The sequence below is a fragment of the Zootoca vivipara genome, chromosome W (assembly GCF_963506605.1).
Source record: "Zootoca vivipara chromosome W, rZooViv1.1, whole genome shotgun sequence".
In the NCBI taxonomy this organism is placed as follows: Eukaryota; Metazoa; Chordata; class Lepidosauria; order Squamata; family Lacertidae; genus Zootoca; species Zootoca vivipara.
This window is the reverse complement of record NC_083293.1, coordinates 6,660,165-6,681,970: the sequence shown is the minus strand read 5'-3', so window position 1 is coordinate 6,681,970 and position 21,806 is coordinate 6,660,165. Positions and strand designations below refer to the sequence as shown.

At 50.6% G+C, this 21,806-nt stretch overlaps 1 protein-coding gene across 2 annotated transcripts in view; it reads right to left on the bottom strand.

Moving 5' to 3' along the window:
• Window positions 1–21,806, bottom strand: part of LOC132591433 (disabled homolog 2-interacting protein-like) — a 51,901-nt gene that overhangs the window by 14,370 nt on the left and 15,725 nt on the right. For both annotated transcript variants that reach the window (XM_060270009.1, XM_060270007.1), the window contains exons 4-7: window positions 16,439–16,640; window positions 9,904–10,082; window positions 3,739–4,570; window positions 1,547–1,699 (exon numbers count right to left, since the gene is read on the bottom strand). In XM_060270009.1, the coding sequence (XP_060125992.1) occupies window positions 1,547–1,699; window positions 3,739–4,570; window positions 9,904–10,082; window positions 16,439–16,640 (1,366 nt within the window). The remainder of the gene's footprint in view (window positions 1–1,546; window positions 1,700–3,738; window positions 4,571–9,903; window positions 10,083–16,438; window positions 16,641–21,806) is intronic.

The window sequence follows — 21,806 nt, the reverse complement described above, 5'->3', positions numbered from 1 at the left end:
ATGCCTCTTCTTCACAGCAAAAATGTTATAACATGAACAGGGTTGAGAAAAAGACCTTAATCCTATTGTTCTACAAACCTATGAATACAGAAACAACCCCTTCAGTGCTAAGTTTCAAGAAGTTCAGTGAATAGAATAGAAACAATATTTTTCTGATTGTTTGGAGTGGACAGTATTTAAGTTTTTCATGTGTAGGCTGGGCTGACAGTCTAAGTTTCTTAAAAGATATATAATTTGTTTTTGTTTAGCCAAATTAGTTAACAAACATGGATGTTTGTTGAAGCAAATAACATAGGCTGTAATGTCATTGTTTCAGTTGAATAAATCCTTTTAAATTGTTATTATTAAGGTAACGATTATTTTTCTCCTTCCTAAGTACAACAGTCAAGTGGTCCAAATACAGTATGAATGATTAACCTATTAAACTGGGGATAAAAAAACTAATATGAAAAGTTGTTATTCTAAAAATCTTCCATCTCCTAGCATATTCAAGTTGTACCAGCAAGAATTAGTCTTGATGTAGAAAACGATGATTTCAATCAAGCCTTGCTGACTAGTGATTTAAATCGTGATTTAAATCGTGATTTAAATCAGTTTGATTTAAATCAAATCCACCCTGGCCACTGCAGCTTCTAATGCAGTGGTTCCCAACAGGTGGTCCGCGGATCCCCAGGGGTCCGCGAGCTATGCCAGAGGGGTCCGCAAGATGCTATTAGAATAAAAAAATATATTAACTATATTTCGTATGATAACAGATTTTTTGTTTTGGCCGCTTCCTGCATGAGCAGAGTCTAGCGCAAAACTAGAATTAGATAGAGGCAGTAGTTCTGCTGTATGCCGTTAGGTGGAGCTTTACAAACACGACTGTTTTGCAAAGAGGCAGCGCGCGCATTCGACTAGCGCTCACCTCCCCAAGATGCTTTGCGCGCGTCGGCTTCATTGGTGCGCTACTGCGCATGTCCCCTGTCTTCTCCATTCCCCTCCCTCCTCCCTGGCGCGCGCTGCCTCTTTGCAAAACAGTCGTGTTTGTCAACAAAGCGTTGTTTTTCGCGGAAGCTACAGTTCGCGTAGTTAAAAATGGACCATTGGTTAAAAAGTAGTTCGTTAAAACAACAAAGGCCTACAGATGAAGAGGAAGATAATGCATTTGATGTTCAAGCAAGTAAGTCAGTGACTCTCAAACCAAGCTTGTCGGTGTCCATTGAACCTAAATCGTTGGCGTCCCTTGAACCTAACCCTTCCAAGATCAGTGTTAAGCTTACTGGAAAAATTATATAACTGTATACTGAGGGAGTACTCTGTTGTAACTGTAAAAAACTTATAAATATAAAATATAAAAAGACTCTTAATTTGGCTCTCACTTTTAAATTTTAGGATTAGGAATTAATGGGGGTCCTTGTCACAATAGCGGCTCAATGAGGGGTCCTCGAGAAAATTTTGTTGGGAACCCCTGTTCTAATGGCACAGGCGGGGGGAGTGGATGTGTTTACAAAGGCAACTGTCTCTCCCTCTGGAGATGCCACTTCTGCGTCCTGCCCGGCGTTACCTTTTCCCCTTGGCCGAACTCCTCTTTATTCCGGATCTTATCCCTGTGCTTGGGGTCTGGGTCACTGCTCTCCTCTTCTAAAAACTGCACGTTCATATTCAAAAGCCAAGCGGCTGTGCGGTCCAGGACATTGGGGTTCACAGGAGAAGGGGCCTAAAAATGAAACACAGAACCACAAGCGAAAAGAGGGAGTGGAGGGGGGTGGGGGGTGGAGAAAAGGAAAAAAGGGGAAACCGGAATGGACATGAAGCTAGAGAGAGACAGAGAGCACACACGTCCCAAATACCCAACCACTTGGGTCTTGGGTTTAGTAGGCACACCCAATATTACTAGAGCCAAGCCTTTTCTAGGACTTTAGACCGGAGGGAAGCTTCACCTGTCAACTGAAATGGTTTGTTTTGAGCCTGAAATGGTTCACACCACAACAGCATTCTACGCAGGCGTTCTGTTCCAAGGGTCCCGTGTACACACACAAATGCATATACACAAAACCATCCCCCCCCCCCTACAAGCACCACTAGCCTTCTGGAGCCAAGTGGGCTTTGACGGCCCCCCAAGTGATGCACAGTGCTCAAAAGTTCCACAGGAAAAAAGAGCTTTTGAAGCTCTCTCCTTTGCTTGCGTTCAGCTCGTGGAATTTCTACCTGCGCTGGGTTGAAATCACGCGAGTTAAATCTGCTCAAGGCGTCACCGCGTTGGGCTTTCAACCTTACTCCAGGCCCAACTTCATCCCTGAAGGAGAGGGCTGCCCCTCTCAAGTCCGCTCCCCATATTTGGAGGCGCTTTTTACAGAGGGACCATTTCCCCCATGACAGTGGACAGCATAGCTGCCAAGTTATCCCTTTTTTACAGGGATTTTCCCTTATGCTGAATAGGCTTCCTCGCGAGAAAAGGGAAAACTTGGCAGCTATGGTGGACAGAGATAGCAAAGTTTTATTAGGGGGGGGGTTGGGGTGGGGGTGGAGCTCTCTACTGCTAGAAAGAGGTATTTTTAATGTCTTCCCTCCCCCCTCCCTGATGTAATGCTGTTCCACATGGCGTAGCAGGAAGAAATCTTGCCCCTGCACCCCTCCCCATGACACAATGATGGGGAAAAGAAAATGGCAGGTGTATCAGAAAAATAGGGCAGCAGCGGCGCTAGCAGGTTTACCGCATAAAGACCTGCTGCCAGGGCCCTGAACCCATCAGGAAATCTGGGTTCTCCCTCTCCCAGATTTGTCTCCAAAATCCACCTACTGCTTGAGCTGAAGAATTTTGAAATCTGTATTAACGCCTTATCTCCAGCTCGCCAAATCTGTTTTGTGGCTGAGCTGACCTCTAAAGGAGAAACAACCCGGCTCACAGCTCCTGCTTGCAACTTCCCCACTCTGCTGGCTAAGGAATCAGGAGCGAGAGGCACTATGCCTGCTCCCCACACCACAAGCCGCAAGTGGACCTAAGGGAGAGCGCATGTGACTGAGGCCTTAATTCGCCCTCAAATAGCAATTAACATGGTTGAATTTGAACAAGGAGCTTCATTATTTATTGTGCTCCCAGCTAAGAGGTGATGGTGGAGGAGAGATTATGGCACCTGTCTCAGGTGCAGGTTGGGGGGGGGGAGGGCTTGATCCAACCACTGACCCCTTTCCTGCTGTAGTTCCTGGTCAAATGGGGCTGTTTGGAACGACTCCAGAAGCTTGCAAGTCCCTGTTTGAGCAAAGGCCACAGTGTTTGAGAGGAGGATGACTGAACTACAGAACTGCAGAGTAGGGAAGGATACCAAAGGGTCATCTAGCTGGCTGGCTTAGTGTGGCAGCTCCTCTCACCCACCCCTTCAGCTGCTCTGAGCAACGCTTCCCAACACCCTCAACCCCGTGTGTATGTGTTTCGGCTGGGGAGGGCAGAGGGAACGACCAGCCTGCTCCCGCTTTCTCTCTAGCTTCAGCCAGTTGTGCTTCGTTCCAGCACACGGAAGCGGCGAGGTCATGAGATGGCACTGGATCTGGTGTGGCATGGGATGGGGTGGGGGAAGCCAGAACATTTATGGGCAAAGTAACAGCTGAGTGGCAGAGCAAGATGAGGAACAGCCCCCCCCCCCACTCCCGCCCTGAACCACAGACCTGAGATGGTGCAGATTCTGGCTGGAGAAGCGAGGGCCTCAGCCAGGTGCCCCTCTCCACCACCTCTGCCCAACCTGCCACGCCCGCACTGACCTGCTTATGCACCATCGTCCGCTGCTTCATCTCCGGGCTGTCTCCCTTGGAGGAGGAGGACTGCTGCCGCAGCCGTGCCCCGCTGCCCGGCCAGTCGGGCGAGGAGGAGAGCATGCCCCCGCTGGAGGGGCGTGGGTACTGCATTGTGCTCAGCAGCGAGGGCGGCGTCCGGCCCCGAGTCACCGGCGGGGGCGGCGGGGGCGGTGGCGGTTGGTCTATCCGCCTCTGGGGCCCCCCGCTGTTCTGCCGGGGCATGGTGGGCTGCCCGCCCTTGTCCGAAAGCGAGAGTTGCCGGCGGGCCAGCTCCCCCGCCCGCCGGTTGAAGTCCTCCGTCGCGGCGGCGACCGCGACGGGGTTGCCGAAGGCGTGCTTGCCCACCGCTGCCAAGTCCTCGCTGTTGCTGTGGGAGCTGAGCGAGCTGTGGCATTCGGAGCCAGAGTCCGCCAACCCCCGAGGCGAGAGGGGCAGGCCCGCGGCCATCTGGTACACAGGGTTCTGGAAGGAGAGGGGCGCCAGGAGCTGGGGCCGTCCGGGGGCGCCCTCTGCGCCGGGCGTCGTGGGGGTCTGGCCCGCCCGCCGCACGGTGGCCATGGCGGCCACGGCGTTCTGCTGAGTCTGCGTGCCCCAGGGGCCCGGGGCCTGCCCGATGGAGGGAGGCCCGTCGCCGAGTGGGTCGGCCGGCCCCGGGAGGGCGGCCACACCCTCCAGAACCCGGCTGTCCTGCAAGTCCACCATGGAGAGACTCTTGCTGCCGTTGGACATCTGGACGTCGGGCTCATTGGCCTCCGAGTAGCTGGAGCTCCGGGCGGGTGAGGGCTGGGCCCCCGCAGACCTTGTGACAAAAAACAAGTCCTTGTTTTCAGGGGTTGGAGACGGTAACCGTGTGAAATCTATCAGACTGTGGGGGAAACAAAAACGCGTAAGGAGGAGAAGGAGAGGAGGAAAAGAAGGAGACAGACACAGAGAGAGAAAGAGCTGCGGTCGCTGCACAAAGAGGCAGCAGCTCCTTCACAGGACAGCGAGCAAGCAAGCAAATAAAAAACACCCCAGTGCCATCAATGTTCATGCGCCACACGCAGGCTTTTGGGAGGGAGGGAGGGAGGGCCTCTCCTGGATGTGGCGCGCCAAGTGAGAAATGCTGGCTCTCCATGCATGCCTTTTAAATCAGAACCAGTGAAGGCGGTGAAGGTCCTGTGTGAGTGCCTGGAGGTGGTTGGAGGATGGATGGCGGCTAACAGATTGAGATTGAATCCTGACAAGACAGAAGTACTGTTTGTGGGGGACAGGAGGCGGGCAGGTGTGGAGGATTCCCTGGTTCTGAATGGGATAACTGTACCCCTGAAAGACCAGGTGCGCAGCCTGGGAGTCATTTTGGACTCACAGCTGTCCATGGAGGCGCAGGTCAATTCTGTGTCCAGGTTGGCTGTTTATCAGCTCCATCTGGTACGCAGGCTGAGACCCTACCTGCCCGCGGACTGTCTCTCCAGGGTGGTGCATGCTCTAGTTATCTCCCGCTTGGACTACTGCAATGCGCTCTACGTGGGGCTACCTTTGAAGGTGACCCGGAAACTACAACTAATCCAGAATGCGGCAGCTAGACTGGTGACTGGGAGCGGCCACCGAGACCACATGACACCGGTCCTGAAAGACCAACATTGGCTCCCAGTACGTTTCCGAGCACAATTCAAAGTGTTGGTGCTGACCTTGAAAGCCCTAAACGGCCTCGGTCCAGTATACCTGAAGGAGCGTCTCCTCCCCCATCATTCTGCCCGGACACTGAGGTCCAGCTCCGAGGGCCTTCTGGCGGTTCCCTCGTTACGAGAAGCCAAGTTACAGGGAACCAGGCAGAGGGCCTTCTTGGTAGTGGCACCCACCCTGTGGAATGCCCTCCCACCAGAGGTCAAAGAGAACAACAATTACCAGGCATCTCAAGGCAGCCCTGTTTAGGGAAGCTTTTAATGTGTGCTGGATTTCTGTATTTTGGTGTTTTGTTGGAAGCCGCCCAGAGTGGCTGGGGGAACCCGGCCAGATGGGCGGGGTATAAATAATAAATTATTATTATTATTATTATTATTATTATTATTATTATTATTATTATAGCTTTTGTTTTGCTTTAGTTTTAATTTTCGTATTATATTGGAAGTCTGCTTTCCTTTTCCTTTTAAAAAAGCAACTGGTAAGAGGAAGAAAATAATAAAATAGCAGCACAAAAGGATTTCGACGAAACCTTCGGAAGAACTTAGCAATGATTCAACATTGGAAGAGAATGCCAGAGATTATTATTATTATTATTATTATTATTATTATTATTATTATTATGCAGACGATCCCGAGCTCAATCCCCAACTGGGAATAGGGCCGGGAACTGGGGCCTGCCTGAACTCTTGAGGTGCTGCTGCCAACCAGTGTAGGGAGCATTGACCGTGGTAGAAGTTTCCTACGGTCCTAGGCCTCCCCCTTTCGTTATTACTCCTCCCTTATTTTTCTGGCTGCTGGCAAGCCAGCCTCCGCCCCCGTTGCACTGTTAAGGTTCTGTTAATGGGTTCGGCACCAGGTACTGAAAAGCCCAGTCGCAGCAAGGGAAAGCATTTCCTTCTGTCCAGGAGGCCGGCTTTCGAGGGAATATACAGTGTGCGCCAGGCAGCCCTCAGAAGCCGCCTGTGGGCAAGTCTCTCCCTCTTGGCTTTCCCTGATGGTTGTTAACTAGCTGGCTGGGTTATCTGGCTCGGGGGGGGGGGCGGCTACCCACAGCTCAGCTCGGGCACAGGGATGCTCAACGGTAAAGGAGAGCCAGCGCCGGTAGCATAGCGGTTACAGCAGTGTTTCTCAACTTGGGTCCCAGGGGCGTAGCCAGGGTGAAAATTAGGGGGGGCAAGGGGCCACAGTGGGGCAAGGAAAGCTCCCTTCTCCCTTGCCAGCTTTCCCTTCACCCGCCCCGGCGATCGCGGAGGGGGAGGAGGGGATCGGAGCAGCCCCATTTCGGGCTGCTCCGACGCCCTCCTCCCCCTCCTCGAACGGCAGGGGCGAGGGGGCGCCAGGATCAGCTCCGATCCCCTCCTCCCCCTCTGCGATCGCCGTGGCGGGTGGAGGGAAAGCCCCAGAGCCGCGCAAAGCGGTTGCCTGGCTTTCCCTCCGCCCGCCCCACAGCCAGCCGGCTAGAAGGGACGTCTCCCTTCTCCCTTGCTGGCTGTGGGGCGGGCCGAGGGAAAGCCAGCCAAACGCTTTGCGCGGCTCCGGGGCTTTCCCTCCACCCGCCCCACAGCTAGCCAGGGAGAAGGGAGACGGCACCGGGCGGGCAGCGGGGCAGGCTGGCCAGCGGCCCTGCTTCTAGGGGGGGCAACTGCCCCTCCTGCCCCGCCTGCCTACGCCCATGTATGGGTCCCCGGGTTTTGTTGGGGACTACAACTCCCATCACCATGCCTAGCTAGCAGGACCAGTGGTCAGGGATGATGTGAGTTGGATTCCGACCACAGCTGGAGGACCCAAAGTTGGGATGCCCTGGGTTGTTGTGTCAGGATTTGAATTCCCCACTTGGACATGAAGCTTCCACTGTCTATCTCAGCCTAACCTATCTCACTGGGTTGTTGTGGGGATTAAAATGAGGAGGGGGGGGCATCGTTGCCAACTTGAGCTCCTTAAGAGGGGGAAAAAAAGGAAGCATACAGAAGCAATAAGTGACAAAATAAAATGAGACAATCTCAAAGATGATGGAGATTCATGATTTTGATTCGTTACCAATATATTTTGGTGCAATAAAAGGGCTAATAATAATAATAATAATAATAATTTATTATTTATACCCCGCCCATCTGGCTGGGTTTCCCCAGCCACTCTGGGCGGCTTCCAACAGAAAATTAAAACACAATAATCTATTAAACATTCAAAGCCTCCCTGAACAGGGCTGCCTTCAGATGTCTTGTAAAAGTCTGGAAGTTGTTTTCCTCTTTGGCATCTGTCGGGAGGGCGTTCCGCAGGGCAGGCGCCACCACCGAGAAGGCCCTCTGCCTAGTTCCCTGCAACTTGGCTTCTCGCAACGAGGGAACCGCCAGAAGGCCCTCGGCGCTGGACCTCAGTGTCCGGGCAGAACGATGGCGGTGGAGACGCTCCTTCGGGTATACTGGACCGAGGCCATTTAGGGCTTTCAAGGTCAGCACCAACACTTTGAATTGTGCTCGGAAACGTACTGGGAGCCAATGTAGGTCTTTCAGGACCGGTGTTATGTGGTCTCGGCGGCCGCTCCCAGTCACCAGTCTAGCTGCCGCATTCTGGATTAGTTGCAGTTTTGGGGTCACCTTCAAAGGTAGCCCCACGTAGAGCGCATTGCAGTAGTCCAAGCGGGAGATAACTAGAGCATGCACCACTCTGGCGAGACAGTCCGCGGGCAGGTAGGGTCTCATCCTGCGTCCCAGACAGAGCTGCCCTGGACACAGAATTGACCCGCACCTCCATGGACAGCTGTGAGTCCAAAAAGACTCCCAGCCTGCGCTCCTGGTCTTTCAGGGGCACAGTTACCCCGTTCAGAACCAGGGAATCCTCCACACCTGCCCGCCTCCTGTCCCCCACGAACAATACCTCTGTCTTGTCAGGATTCAGCTTTCCTCATGGGGGAGGGCGTCATGTAAACAGCTCAGAAACAGCTGTTTTTAGAGAATCCTGGAGTTGGAATGGATTCTCCATGTTTCACTCTGCCCAGTGGATACTTCCTAATTATTTTATCTTATCGAGGAGGCTTACAGAATTTGTTTTGCAAACCAAGTTATGTTTATGCATATTTTTTATGTATTTAGAGAAACACGGAACTGTGAAGGTGGAAGGGGACCTCAAGGGTCACCAACTGCTTGCAATGCAGGAACTCCAGCTAAGAAGCCGGCCTGTCGAGACGGGCGCTGCCTGCCTGTGCTAGGGAGCCTGCTCTTCCCCTTAGGCATCTGGGGCTGCCTCACCCTGCAGCAATTCAGGGCTCCGGAACCATTATACAGTGGAACCTCGGTTTATGAACACCTCGGTTTATGAATTTTCGGTTTACGAACGCCGTGGACCCCTCTGGAACGGATTTGATTCACTTTCCATTACCTTCGATGGGAAAGTTTGCTTCAGTTTAGGAACGCTTCACTTTATGAACAGACTTCCTGAACCAATTGCACCCATGCTTCGGGTTAAGTACGCTTCAGGTTGAGTACTCGGCGGACCCGTTTGGAACGAATTAATCCACTTTCCATGGGAAAGTTCGTTTCAGTTTAAGTACTCCACGGACCATCTGGAACAGATTAATCCACTTTCCATTACTTTCAATGGGAAAGTTCGCTTCAGATTATGAAGGCTTCAGTTTATGAACAGACTTCCAGAACCAATTGCACCCATGCTTCGGGTTAAGTACGCTTCAGGTTGAGTACTCTGCGGACCCGTTTGGAACGAATTAATCCACTTTCCATTACTTTCAATGGGAAAGTTCGCTTCAGTTTATGAAGGCTTCAGTTTAAGTACTCCGCGGACCATCTGGAACAGATTAATCCACTTTCCATTACTTTCAATGGGAAAGTTCGCTTCAGTTTATGAACGCTTCAGTTTATGAACAGACTTCCGGAACCAATTGTGTTCATAAACCGAGGTACCACTTTATTAAAAAAGCCTCTTGTTCTGCAAACCGCCAAGAAGGTGAACAATTGATTTTCGACGACGGGGGAAGAAAATGGGTTTTTGCAACAGCTAATGCTCTTAAGCCCAGATCAAAGGTGGGGTGGTTTTACAAGGATGGTTAAAGGCATGCTGCTCTGAGAGACAGCCTTGTGCATCGTTTAAATCACCGCCCTCCGCCCCCCCCCGCTTACACAGAGAATCTTGCTAAATCTGCCACCCCTCTCCAATGGCTCATTTCTCCAGTTTAAACATACAGCTTCCACCTGAAATTTATCCATTTCAATGTTTTACATTTCCGGGCCTTCGAAATGAGGAGCTGCGCGAGGCGGCAGAAACCTTTAGCGGGCGAAGTGTTCATCCGTCATGGCCACCTTTTAGCCTCCCCCCCCCCTTGCCCGTGGCTGTCCCCCACCCCCAGGATCCTCTGGGGCTGCCTCAGCCAGCTTTCCCACAAAAGCTCTCCCCCATTTGCCTGGCAGGGCTCTTCTCTGCTCCGCCCCCACCCCCCCTGCCCTTGCCCGCCCTTACCCAGATAAGTCGTTCTCGATCACCATCTTCTGCAGCCCCACAGATATGCTGTTGCTGGCATTGGGCGGTGAGGCAGCATGATCGGCTGTGATGGAGACTTGCACGCAGGACGGGTTGCTGAGGGCCGAATTGACATCCCTCAGAATGCGTGGCAAGGGGCCAAGCTTTGTTGCCGTGCTCTGGGGGAGGGGGGAGAAACGCAACCATCACTGAGCATGCCGACCCTAGCCAGACAACAGAGAGGCGTCCAGTTCCGCCGTCAAATATTTTGTTAACTGGAGTCCACTATCAGCTTGACGCAAGAGCTTCCCCAGTGTGATGCAGCAGCTCAAAAAGCCAATGCAATTCTGGGCTGCATCAATAGGAGTATAGCATCTAGATCTAGAGAAGTAATAGTACCACTGTATTCTGCTCTGGTCAGACCTCACCTGGAGTACTGTGTCCAGTTCTGGGCACCACAGTTCAAGAAGGATACTGACAAGCTGGAACGTGTCCAGAAGAGGGCAACCAAAATGGTCCAAGGCCTGGAAACGATGCCTTATGAGGAACGGCTTAGGGAGCTGGAGAAGAGAAGGTGAAGGGGTGATATGATAGCCATGTTCAAATATATAAAAGGATGTCATATAGATGTCATACAGAGGAGGGTGAAAGGTTGTTTTCTGCTGCTCCAGAGAAGCGACACGGAGCAATGGATTCAAGCTACAAGAAAGAAGATTCCACCTCAACATTAGGAAGAACTTCCTGACAGTAAGAGCTGTTCGGCAGTGGAATTTGCTGCCGAGGCTTGTGGTGGAGTTTCCTCCTTTGGAGGTCTTTAAGTAGAGGCTTGACAGGCATATGTCAAGAATGCTTTGATGGTGTTTCCTGCTTGGCAGGGGGTTGGACTGGATGGCCCTCGTGGTCTCTTCCAACTCTATGATTCTATTCTAAGAACTTCCTGACAGTAAGAGCTGTTCGGCAGTGGAATTTGCTACCAAGGAGTGTGGTGGAGTCTCCTTCTTTGGAGGTCTTTAAGCAGAGGCTTGACAGGCATATGTCAAGAATGCTTTGATGGTGTTTCCTGCTTGGCAGGGGGTTTGACAGGCATATGTCAAGAATGCTTTGATGGTGTTTCCTGCTTGGCAGGGGGTTGGACTGGATGGCTCTCTTGGTCTCTTCCAACTCCATGATTCTATGATTCTGTATGGGGCTTGAAGACCCTGAATGCCTTAGGTGGAAACCAGACACTGGGCCCTTCCCCATCTACGCATCGTGGAAGAGCAGGACAGATCACCGCGCTCCCCCTTCTCGTTTCATGAGAACGTGATAAGAGTGTTGCTGGATTGGGTCCATGGATCATGTAGCCCAGCATCCAGTTCTCACAGGGGCTGACTGAGTGCCTAATCCTCTTTGAAACTCCCTCCCTGTGGGAGGGAGTTCCACAGTTCAACCGTGCCTCTCAATCACCAGGCAGAGATGCGCCAAACATAGGGGCCTGGGCGTGTGGTTTGGGGGGGGGGAACAACAGCCTTAGGTGTCAAATTGAGACCTGTGCCGTGCCCAATTATGCCAGTGGGTCAGGTGCCAGGAATGCAGCCGGGAATGCCACAAAACTGGCAAGAACCAGTTAAGGAGGAAGCTACCTAATGCTTGAATGCTATAGAGTGGAAAACAACTCCAGTTAAGATACAAGGAGGGTTCTGCATGTACAGTAAAAAAAAAAGATGGGTTAAGTGTGTGAGCTGAGAGGGTTAATAGCTCAGCAGTCGTCCTGTATCACGGGACCTGTTCTCATGTAAACAGGAAGTACTTATGATGTGTCCATGTAAACAGGAAGTAATACCTGTTGCTGTTGTACCATTTCTGTTACATGAGAACGCTATGTGTATTGTTTTTCAGTCTGCCGTTTGCAGTCTGATGTCTCTGTTCTGTCGTTCGTATCGCAGTTTCCAGCCGAGATGGACCTGGCTGGAGTTGCCCTAAGCAATAAATCTCTGTTTTTAATGAACAAGGGAGTGAAAGTGCGTCATTTTCACAGGCACCGAAAGCTAGATAAAGTTCCCCGCTGCAATCGGACTGTTATCTTGAACTTCAGAAGGAAAATTCCCGGACGTTTTAAAAACAAGGCTTGACGTTTGTGACGGAAGTGTGCTGGGCGAGGAGTTTTTGCGACGCTTCCAGAACACAGCCAAAGTTGTCGTAGGCAGATCGATTATCTGCTATCCTTCTGTCTCACAAGGTTGTTGTGAGGGACAGGGACTACAGACAGCCCCCTCCCATCTTGAGAAGCAGTTCGTCCCCGAGGACCAGCGGCAGCGGAGAGGGGAAAGAGTCCAGCGGGGAAGCAGGAAGTAGAGGACATGGCTCTGGCAGGGTTGCAGAGCCCCTGCTCCGCTTGGGAGAGGAAGGAAGGGAGAGGGAAAGGGGGAGGAAGGAAAACACGGCAAGAAGACCTTTCGCTCCAGTTCCGGAATTGCGCCGAAAGAAACGGGGGAGGAGATTTGCGATTCCCAGACTTCTTTGTTGGAAAAGAACGCGGGAATCGCCATTCCAGGGTTCTGACCCAGACTGAGAACATGTATCTTGTACAGCTCCAGCACTGTAAATAGTTTGCACACAATAAAAGCATGAAAAGGCAACATTCTGGAGAGTCGTTACTCTAGAGTAGCCCCAACGGGCCTCCTGTGACAGTTGTGTTTATTGTTGTTTACCAATGGGATAATTGGACAACACATTCTACAAAGTGTTTCCAAGGACTGTGGTTGGATGAGAGTTGCTGCAGCAATAGGGAGGCAGAAGAAGGGGGTTGGGGAGAGGACGAAACAGCCAAGATGGTGCATCCTTTGCCCATAGAGCATGCGTGCTAACGGGAAGCAGACTCAATGGACTCTGTCTGGCGATGTGTTGTCTTTGTCCAACCACCTAAGACTCTGTCTGGCGATGTGTTGTCTTTGGAGAAGATCAGTCTACATCCCAATTCCAAAGAAGGGCAGTGCCAAAGAATGCTCCAACTACCGCACAATTGCGCTCATTTCACACGCTAGCAAGGTTATGCTTAAAATTCTACAAGGCAGGCTTAGGCAGTATGTGGACCGAGAACTCCCAGAAGTGCAAGCTGGATTTCGAAAGGGCAGAGGAACCAGAGACCAAATAGCAAACATGCGCTGGATTATGGAGAAAGCTAGAGAGTTCCAGAAAAACGTCTACTTCTGCTTCATTGACTATGCAAAAGCCTTTGACTGTGTCGACCACAGCAAACTATGGCAAGTTCTTAAAGAAATGGGAGTGCCTGATCACCTCATCTGTCTCCTGAGAAATCTCTATGTGGGACAAGAAGCTACAGTTAGAACTGGATATGGAACAACTGATTGGTTCAAAATTGGGAAAGGATTACGACAAGGTTGTATATTGTCTCCCTGCTTATTTAACTTATATGCAGAATTCATCATGCGAAAGGCTGGACTAGATGAATCCCAAGCAGGAATTAAGATTGCCGGAAGAAATATCAACAACCTCAGATATGCAGATGACACAACCTTGATGGCAGAAAGTGAGGAGGAATTAAAGAACCTTTTAATGAGGGTGAAAGAGGAGAGCGCAAAATATGGTCTGAAGCTGAACATCAAAAAAACCAAGATCATGGCCACTGGTCCCATCACCTCCTGGCAAATAGAAGGGGAAGAAATGGAGGCAGTGAGAGATTTTACTTTCTTGGGCTCCTTGATCACTGCAGATGGTGACAGCAGTCACGAAATTAAAAGACGCCTGCTTCTTGGGAGAAAAGCAATGACAAACCTAGACAGCATCTTAAAAAGCAGAGACATCACCTTGCCGACAAAGGTCCGTATAGTTAAAGCTATGGTTTTCCCAGTAGTGATGTATGGAAGTGAGAGCTGGACCATAAAGAAGGCTGATCGCCGAAGAATTGATGCTTTTGAATTATGGTGCTGGAGGAGACTCTTGAGAGTCCCATGGACTGCTAGAAGATCAAACCTATCAATTCTTAAGGAAATCAGCCCTGAGTGCTCCCTGGAAGGACAGATCGTGAAGCTGAGGCTCCAATACTTTGGCCACCTCATGAGAAGAGAAGAATCCTTGGAAAAGACCCTGATGTTGGGAAAGATTGAGGGCACTAGGAGAAGGGGACGACAGAGGACAAGATGGTTGGACAGTGTTCTCGAAGCTACGAACATGAGTTTGACCAAACTACGGGAGGCAGTGCAAGACAGGAGTGCCTGGCGTGCTATGGTCCATGGGGTCACGAAGAGTCGGACACGACTAAACGACTAAACAACAACAACTGGTGATGTGTTACTGAACAAACTAATTGGGAATTTGGTGTGAACCTCTGCACTTGAAACCCCCCCCCCCGCAGTTTCTGATAGCTAGTTTTCTCTTGCATAGGAGACGAGATGATCTCAGAGCAAAAAAATAATCTGGACTACTTCCCCTTAGCTTGGAAAACTGAACTGGAGGCCCCAGCCCCAGCCGCCCACCCCCTCAGGCCCAGCAGGGTCCCCCTGTGAAGGGTCCCCCAATCACCTGGAATGTACCAGTTTAGGGAAGGGCTGCTTTCCAGACTGTCCCGTTTTAATAGAGGGTTTTGTTTTGCCTTATTTTTTGAGTTACAGGTAGGTAGCCGTGTTGGTCTGAGTCAAAACAAAATAAAAAAAATCCTTCAGTAGCACCTTAAAGACCAACTAAGTTTTTTATTTTGGTATGAGCTTTCGTGTGCATGCACACTTCTTCAGATACACTTGAAACAGAAGCAACCAGGCCCTTATGTATATTCAGAGGGTGGGGGGTGGGGGAGATGGGAATGGGTGATAAAAAAGCAGATCTCAAAGCAGCTGTTTTATTACAGAAAAATTTCAGAAACAGACTGGAAAGAGAAGTTGCTGAATTGCAACTCATTAGCAAGCTTAAAACCATGGAGCCACCTGGAATGAACAAAGACATAGGATTCTTATCTCATTATACATGATCAAGCTTTCCTTAGCACCACAGCCCTTGCTTCCCCCCCGCAAGACCAAATGCAGTCATAAACAGTCGTTAACAGTCATCAACAGGTTTACCACTCCTATCAGCCCATCACCCATTCCCATCTCCCCCACCCCCAACCCACCCTCTGAATATACATAAGGGTCTGGTGGATTCTGTTTCCGTGTATCTGAAGAAGTGTGCATGCACACGAAAGCTCATACCAAAATAAAAAACTTAGTTGGTCTTTAAGGTGCTACTGAAGGAATTTTTTTATCTTATTTTTTGAAAAAGAATAATTATTTACTTAACATTTACCAACAGCAGCCAAGAATGTAGAACTTGAGCTGGCAAGATCCAACCTAAGTTAGGTGGAAATAAGGTGCGCGATGGTTTTTAAGAAGCCTGCAAACTCTGATGGTCACAAAAAATCCAACCAGTTTTGTTCTCACAACCATGTGACTGGGGGGTGGATTTGGCATGCAAATTGTGCTGTCAAAGTCAGAAACTCCTTTTTGCTCCTGAGTTTCCTGTTTTCAGCCAGCTCCTCCAGCCTGCCTGTCTTTGCTTATAAACATATCCCCAGTTTTGTATGCGGACCGAGACTCTCCCGATGAAGAAGGAATGTTCAAATGCTGACAAATCACTGTTGATTTCACATGATTATACAGTGGAAGCTCGGTTTATGAATTTTCGGTTTATGAATTTTCGGTTTATGAACACCGCGGACCCACCTGGAATGGATTAATTCATTTTCCATTACTTTCAATGGGAAAGTTCGCTTCAGTTTATGAACGCTTCAGTTTATGAACAGACTTCCGGAACCAATTACACCCATGCTTCGGGTTAAGTACGCTTCAGGTTGAGTACTCCGCGGACCCGTCTGGAACGGATTAATCCACTTTCCATTACTTTCAATGGGAAAGTTCGCTTCAGTTTATGAACGCTTCAGTTTAAGTACCCCGCGGACCGTCTGGAACAGATTAATCCACTTCAGTTTATGAACAGACTTCCGGAACCAATTGTGTTCATAAACCGAGGTACCACTGTACACTGCATTTTTAAAATTATTGCTTTGGTGGGGTAGTTTACTGACGGGTAGATATAGTTAAAGCTATGGTTTTCCCAGTAGTGATGTATGGAAGTGAGAGCTTGACCATCAAGAAGGCTGATCGCCGAAGAATTGATGCTTTTGAATTATGGTGCTGGAGGAGACTCTTGAGAGTCCCATGGACTGCAAGAAGATCAAACCTATCCATTCTGAAGGAAATCAGCCCTGAGTGCTCCCTGGAAGGACAGATCCTGAAGCTGAGGCTCCAGTACTTTGGCCACCTCATGAGAAGAGAAGACTCCCTGGAAAAGACCCTGATGTTGGGAAAGATGGAGGGCACTAGGAGAAGGGGACGACAGAGGACGAGATGGTTGGACAGTGTTCTCGAAGCTACGAACATGAGTTTGACCAAACTGCGGGAGGCAGGAGTGCCTGGCGTGCCATGGTCCATGGGGTCACGAAGAGTTGGACACGACTAAACGACAACAACAACAGATATACAACTTCAACAAGCCAACAGGTTACCTGGTCCAGCTGAATCACAACCTCCCAGAGCAGAGAGTGCAAGGTGGAGAGTTCGCGGCCAAGGTCAATGTACCCTTCGAAGCCGGCCGTGTTGGAGAGCGTCTCCGGGTTGGAGATCTCCAACAGGAACCGCTGCATGTTGGTCCACTCGTGCTCCAGGAACTGGTTCATGAAGGACATGTATTCTTCTTTGCTGCCAAACCTGTTACGAACAAAGCACATGAAGCGGTCTGGTTGGCCGCTGTGAGAACAGGGCGGTGGGAGAAGAGAAGTCTTTACATCCGACCCAGCGGCCAGGTTCCCCCCCCCCCGATGCTCATTAAGAATGGAACCTCCATGCCCAGAGGCTTACCTTCCAAGTCCCGGACTGCAGAATCTGGGACCGGCAGCCGTGTGACAACGGAGATTGCGTCGACGTCGCTTTGCCCTTCTATGGGCACAAAAAATGGCCGCCGCCGGCTTCAAAAGTAGCTTCTACACATGACCGGAAGTGCGTCGGCGCGACTTCCGGTGTTGGCGGCGGCCATTTTTTGTGCCCATAGATGGGCGGGGCGACACCGGAAGTCGTGTCTATGCACTTCCGGTCATGCGTAGAAGCTACTTTTGAAACATCACATTATACTTAATTACTTAATTACTAATTACCAAAATAGAGGTTTAGTGTAAGGCATAAAAGCATATTTTTAGCATATATGGTGTACAAGTACAATGTATAATATTGCATAAGGCAGGCATCCCCAAACTTCGGCCCTCCAGATGTTTTGGACTACAATTCCCATCATCCCTGACCACTGGTCCTGTTAGCTAGGGATCATGGGAGTTGTAGGCCAAAACATCTGGAGGGCCGAAGTTTGGGGATGCCTGGCATAAGGCATAATTTTATTAATTACACAAAATGTAAGCATTTAGTACAATTTATACCTAAGTAATTAAGTATAATGTGATGTTTTGACGCAACGCATAATATGAGTGGTGTTTTATTGTTTAATGTTGATGTTTACTTGTTTAGTACCCCGTTTGATTAATTGTTCCATATAATTTGTTCAAAACCATTGGTTTTCCATGTCAATTATCAACATGTTTCCTCTTAAATAAATAAATATTGCAGAAAATAAGAGTATGCAACTATTATTGCTCTCCATAAAACCTAAAATTTATGTTGATTAGTTCGCAATTGAACATGCTGAGAATAAATGAGTCAAATTCCTATGTTTTCATCACTCGTAGTGAGGCAAAATGTCAATCTGTAGGAGCAGGGTCTAAATATGAAGCGATTTGTCCCCAATTTGAAATTTGACTATGTTTATACCATACGCCTGATATAAGATCGAGGGAGGAAACGTTTTCCCAAAAAAAGTTTTTTATGACCCACCCTACTGTCTATGGCAGAGCCAACCAGCCAGAGTTTGGGGTGTTGCTAGGTACATTGGAGACGTGGAATAAAGATGCACGGCCCAAGTTAGGGTGGTGAACAGGTGTGTTTCCCGCCAGAGCCGTGCTTTTGCAGACTGTACCCACCCACCCACCTTGCAAGCGTAGTAAACAAACTTGGTGATAGCGAGGGGGGGGGAGGAGAAGCAGGGGACCTGGTGCAAAACACACACCGACGGCGCACCTGGTTGGGGTGCTAATGTCTGGAAATGAAGCTACTTCTCCTGTTGAGCCGGTGATGGTGTAGTGCAGGCACCCCCAAACTTCGGCCCTCCAGATGTTTTGGACTACAATTCCCATCATTCCTGACCACTGGTATTGCTAGCTAGGGATGGTGGGAGTTGTAGTTCCAAAACATCTGGAGGCACAAGGTTGGGAAACACTGGTGTAGTGGTTAGAGCAACCTTTCTCAACCTTGGGTCTCCAGTTGCTGTTTCGACTATACCTCCCATCACCCCTAGTTAGCAAGACCAGTGGTCAGGAATGATGGGAGTTGTAGTCCAACAACAAAAGTTGAGAATCACTGGATTGGAGAGTGCTGTGCTATGACCGGGGGGGGCAGGGTTCTGGCCCCCACTCAACCCATGAAGGTCTTTTGGGATCCACCTAGCTCAGTATTGCATGCACTGACTAGCAGCACTCCTCCAGCGTCTGAGACTGGGACCATTCCCAGCCCTAACTGGAGATGGCCCAGATTTGAGCTTGGGTTCTTCTGCATGCAAAACAAAGCTTGGATCTTTCCCCAACAGGTAGGTAGGAAGCCGCCTTATACCATGTCCAACCATTGTTCCACCTAGCTCAGTATTGCCTACAGTGACTGGCAGCAGTTTCAGATAAGGCAGGCATGTCAAACCTGCGGGCCTCCAGATGTTTTGGACTACAATTCCCATCTTCCCCAACCACTGGTCCTGCTAGCTAGGGATCATGGGAGTTGTAGGCCAAAACATCTGGAGGGCCGTAGGTTTGACATGCCCGAGATAAAGGATCTTTCCCCAGTACTGTCCAGAAATGCTGGGGGGATTGAATCTGGGGTGCCATGGGTGCAAAGGAGGCACTCTCCCCACTGAGCTGGGGCCATAACAACACAAGAAGAGCCTGCTGGATCAGGCCAATGGTCCATCTGTCCCAGCATCCTGTTCTCACTGTAGCCAACCAGGCACCTGTGGGATTTGACCGCAAGAGCAACTCTCCTCTTCTGTGGCTTCTAGCAACTGGGACACTAGAAGCAGCAGAGCAGAGCCATCGTGGCTAGTAACTCTCAATAGCCCTCTCCTTTTATATCTCTGCACATGGGTGTACCCAGCATGGGGCAGGGTGGGGCAGCTGCCCCCCCTAGAAGCAAAAAAACAAAAAAATTAAATCGTCCTGCTTCACGGTGGCTGCAGCTGAGCTGGAGACGCGCCGGGGTCCCGCAAGAGGAGCCTGAAGCGGCTCAGCAAGGCGCAGCGGCGTCGCCTGGGGCAGCCGGGGGGGGGCGTCTGTCACATGCATAAAGGCTAGCGACACCACTGGGAGGAAGGGACCCGTGCAAAGGGAAAGGAGGAGCAATGGAGACAGGGAAGCGGCTTCCTCCTCCTCTCCGTTTCTCCCAGCGTGAGGGCAGCGCAGGAGCCGCGTCCCTAACCAGCCCAGCCCAACCCCGGCGGCGCTGCCGCCACCACTTACTGCTCCTGCCGGCTGCGGCCCGATGGCGCGCCCAACCCCGCTGGCCCCGACTCCGAGGGCTGCCCATGGGTCGCCCCTGGCGGCTGCAACACCAGCAGGACCCACGTGAAGGGGAGGGGGCTTCACAGGAGGTGGAGAAGGCGGAGGGGCTCTAAGCCGCAGAGCCAGGCCTTGCCCCCGGGGAGGGACGGAGGGAAAGGAGGGCGGACCTCAGCTCGCGCCCCTGCCGGATCTGTGGGAATCAGAGGCAACTTGAGTGCGCAGCTTCTTGGCTGCTCGGCCAGCCCTCCCTCTCTCCTCCTCCTACTCAGGCGGGGCAGCCGTCGGTGGAGGTGGCGAGGGAGCGCCGCGCTGCCCCCCACAAAGTGGAGCCCGGGCCCTACTGCCCCCCTATTGTGATGCCCCTGGCAGCGCCCAGGATGAAACTTCTTCCCGGAGTTAGTTTCACATGGGCTCCGTAGCCCCGCCCACGTTCCCACTTTGTGGCCCCTCCCCTCCCGTGCCTTGGCCCTGCCCCTGAACCACCATGGCTTCCCCCCCCCCCCTAGTTTTGATCCTGGGTACGCCCCTGTCTCTGCACTGTTGGGCCAAGAAGATTCTTGGGTGGTGGGAGGGCAATGCCAAATTAGACGGCTGCGTTGGCAGGGACGATGGCTGGCCAGCAATTTGAGCAGGTGGGTGTACGAGTGAGAGAGAGATGGTGGAGGAGGGCTGATCCTGTCAACTCATGCGAAACAGATGCATGTCTCTCCTCTGTTCCAGCAGACCCCATCTTAAGATGCTTTTGTCAGCAAACTCACTCACTGCTGCTACTACCCTCTCTCTGTCTCTCTCTCTCTGTCTCTCTCTCTGTGTGTGTGTGTACAGATTCTCTTTCGGTCACTCTCTATCTCACAGCTCAGGATAAGCAGCTCAGAGCTCCTGAGCAAAGCCAGCGGGGAGATTTCTAAAATCTCTTCCCCTTTGTTTCCACCAAACCTACAGGCTTAGTTTTGAAAACCAACAGCACGACTGTTTCCCCTCGCCAGAGCTGATCCTCCTGGTTTTAGGGGCTTTTTTAAAAAATCGTAGCGCCAAGATGTGTAGGGTGGGGGTGGGGGTGGGGAGCCTTGTGCAGAGTGTGGGGTCCAACACGTTCCCTATCCTGGCTCCATTTGTGAGCTTGCTTCTTCGCAACTGGAACGGCAACTGCAAAGATAAATCTGCCCACCTATTTCCTAGAATTATAGAATCATAGAATCATAGAGTTGGAAGAGACCCCAAGGGCCAGCCAGTCCAACCCCCTGCCAAGCAGGAAACACCATCAAAGCATTCTTGACATATGGCTGTCAAGCCTCTGCTTAAAGACCTCCAAAGAAGGAGACTCTACCACACTCCTTGGCAGCAAGTTCCACTGTCGAACAACTCTTACTGTCAGGAAGTTCTTCCTAATGTTGAGGTGGAATCTTCTTTCTTGTAGTTTGAATCCATTGCTCCGTGTCCGCTTCTCTGGAGCAGCAGAAGCTTGGGGTCGCTCCCCACTCTATAATTCTATGCTGATGCCGGTCACTTAATAGCAAGGAAGAGGCATCCTTATCCAGATTTCCCTCCCCGTGCAGTTCTGGGGCAAAGGGTTGGGTGGGATGTTGTAGTAGTAGTAGTAGTAATTTATTATTTCCACCCCACTCCTCTGGCTGGGTTTCCCCAGCCACCCCCAGGGGTCCGCGAGCTATGCCAGAGGGGTCCGCAAGATGCTATTAGAATAAAAAAATATATTAAATATATTTCGTATAACAGATTTTTTGTTTTGGCCGCTTCCTGCATGAGCAGAGTCTAGCGCTAAACTAGAATTAGATAGAGGCAGTAGTTCCGCTGTATGCCGCTAGGTGGCGCTTGACAAACACTCCTGTTTTGCAAAGAGGCAGCGCGCGCATTCTACTAACGCTCACCTCCCCAAGATGCTTGGCGCGCGCCGGCTTCATTTGTGCGCTACTGCGCAGGTCCCCTGTCTTCTCCATTCCCCTCCCTCCTCCCTGGCGCGCGCTGCCTCTTTGCAAAACCGTTGTGTTTGTCAACAAAGCAAGCATTTTCTTCCATGTGTTTCATGAAAAACAAATATAGGAATCGGCTCGACATGCGGTCGGATTTCAGAGTGAAAGTTTCAAGTTTGGAACCTAATATTTCAGAAATAATGGACTCAAAGGACAGATTTAACTCATCTCATTAAGAACTGAAAATTAAAACTCACTGTATACTGATGGAGTACTCTGTTGTAACTGTAAAAAACGTATAG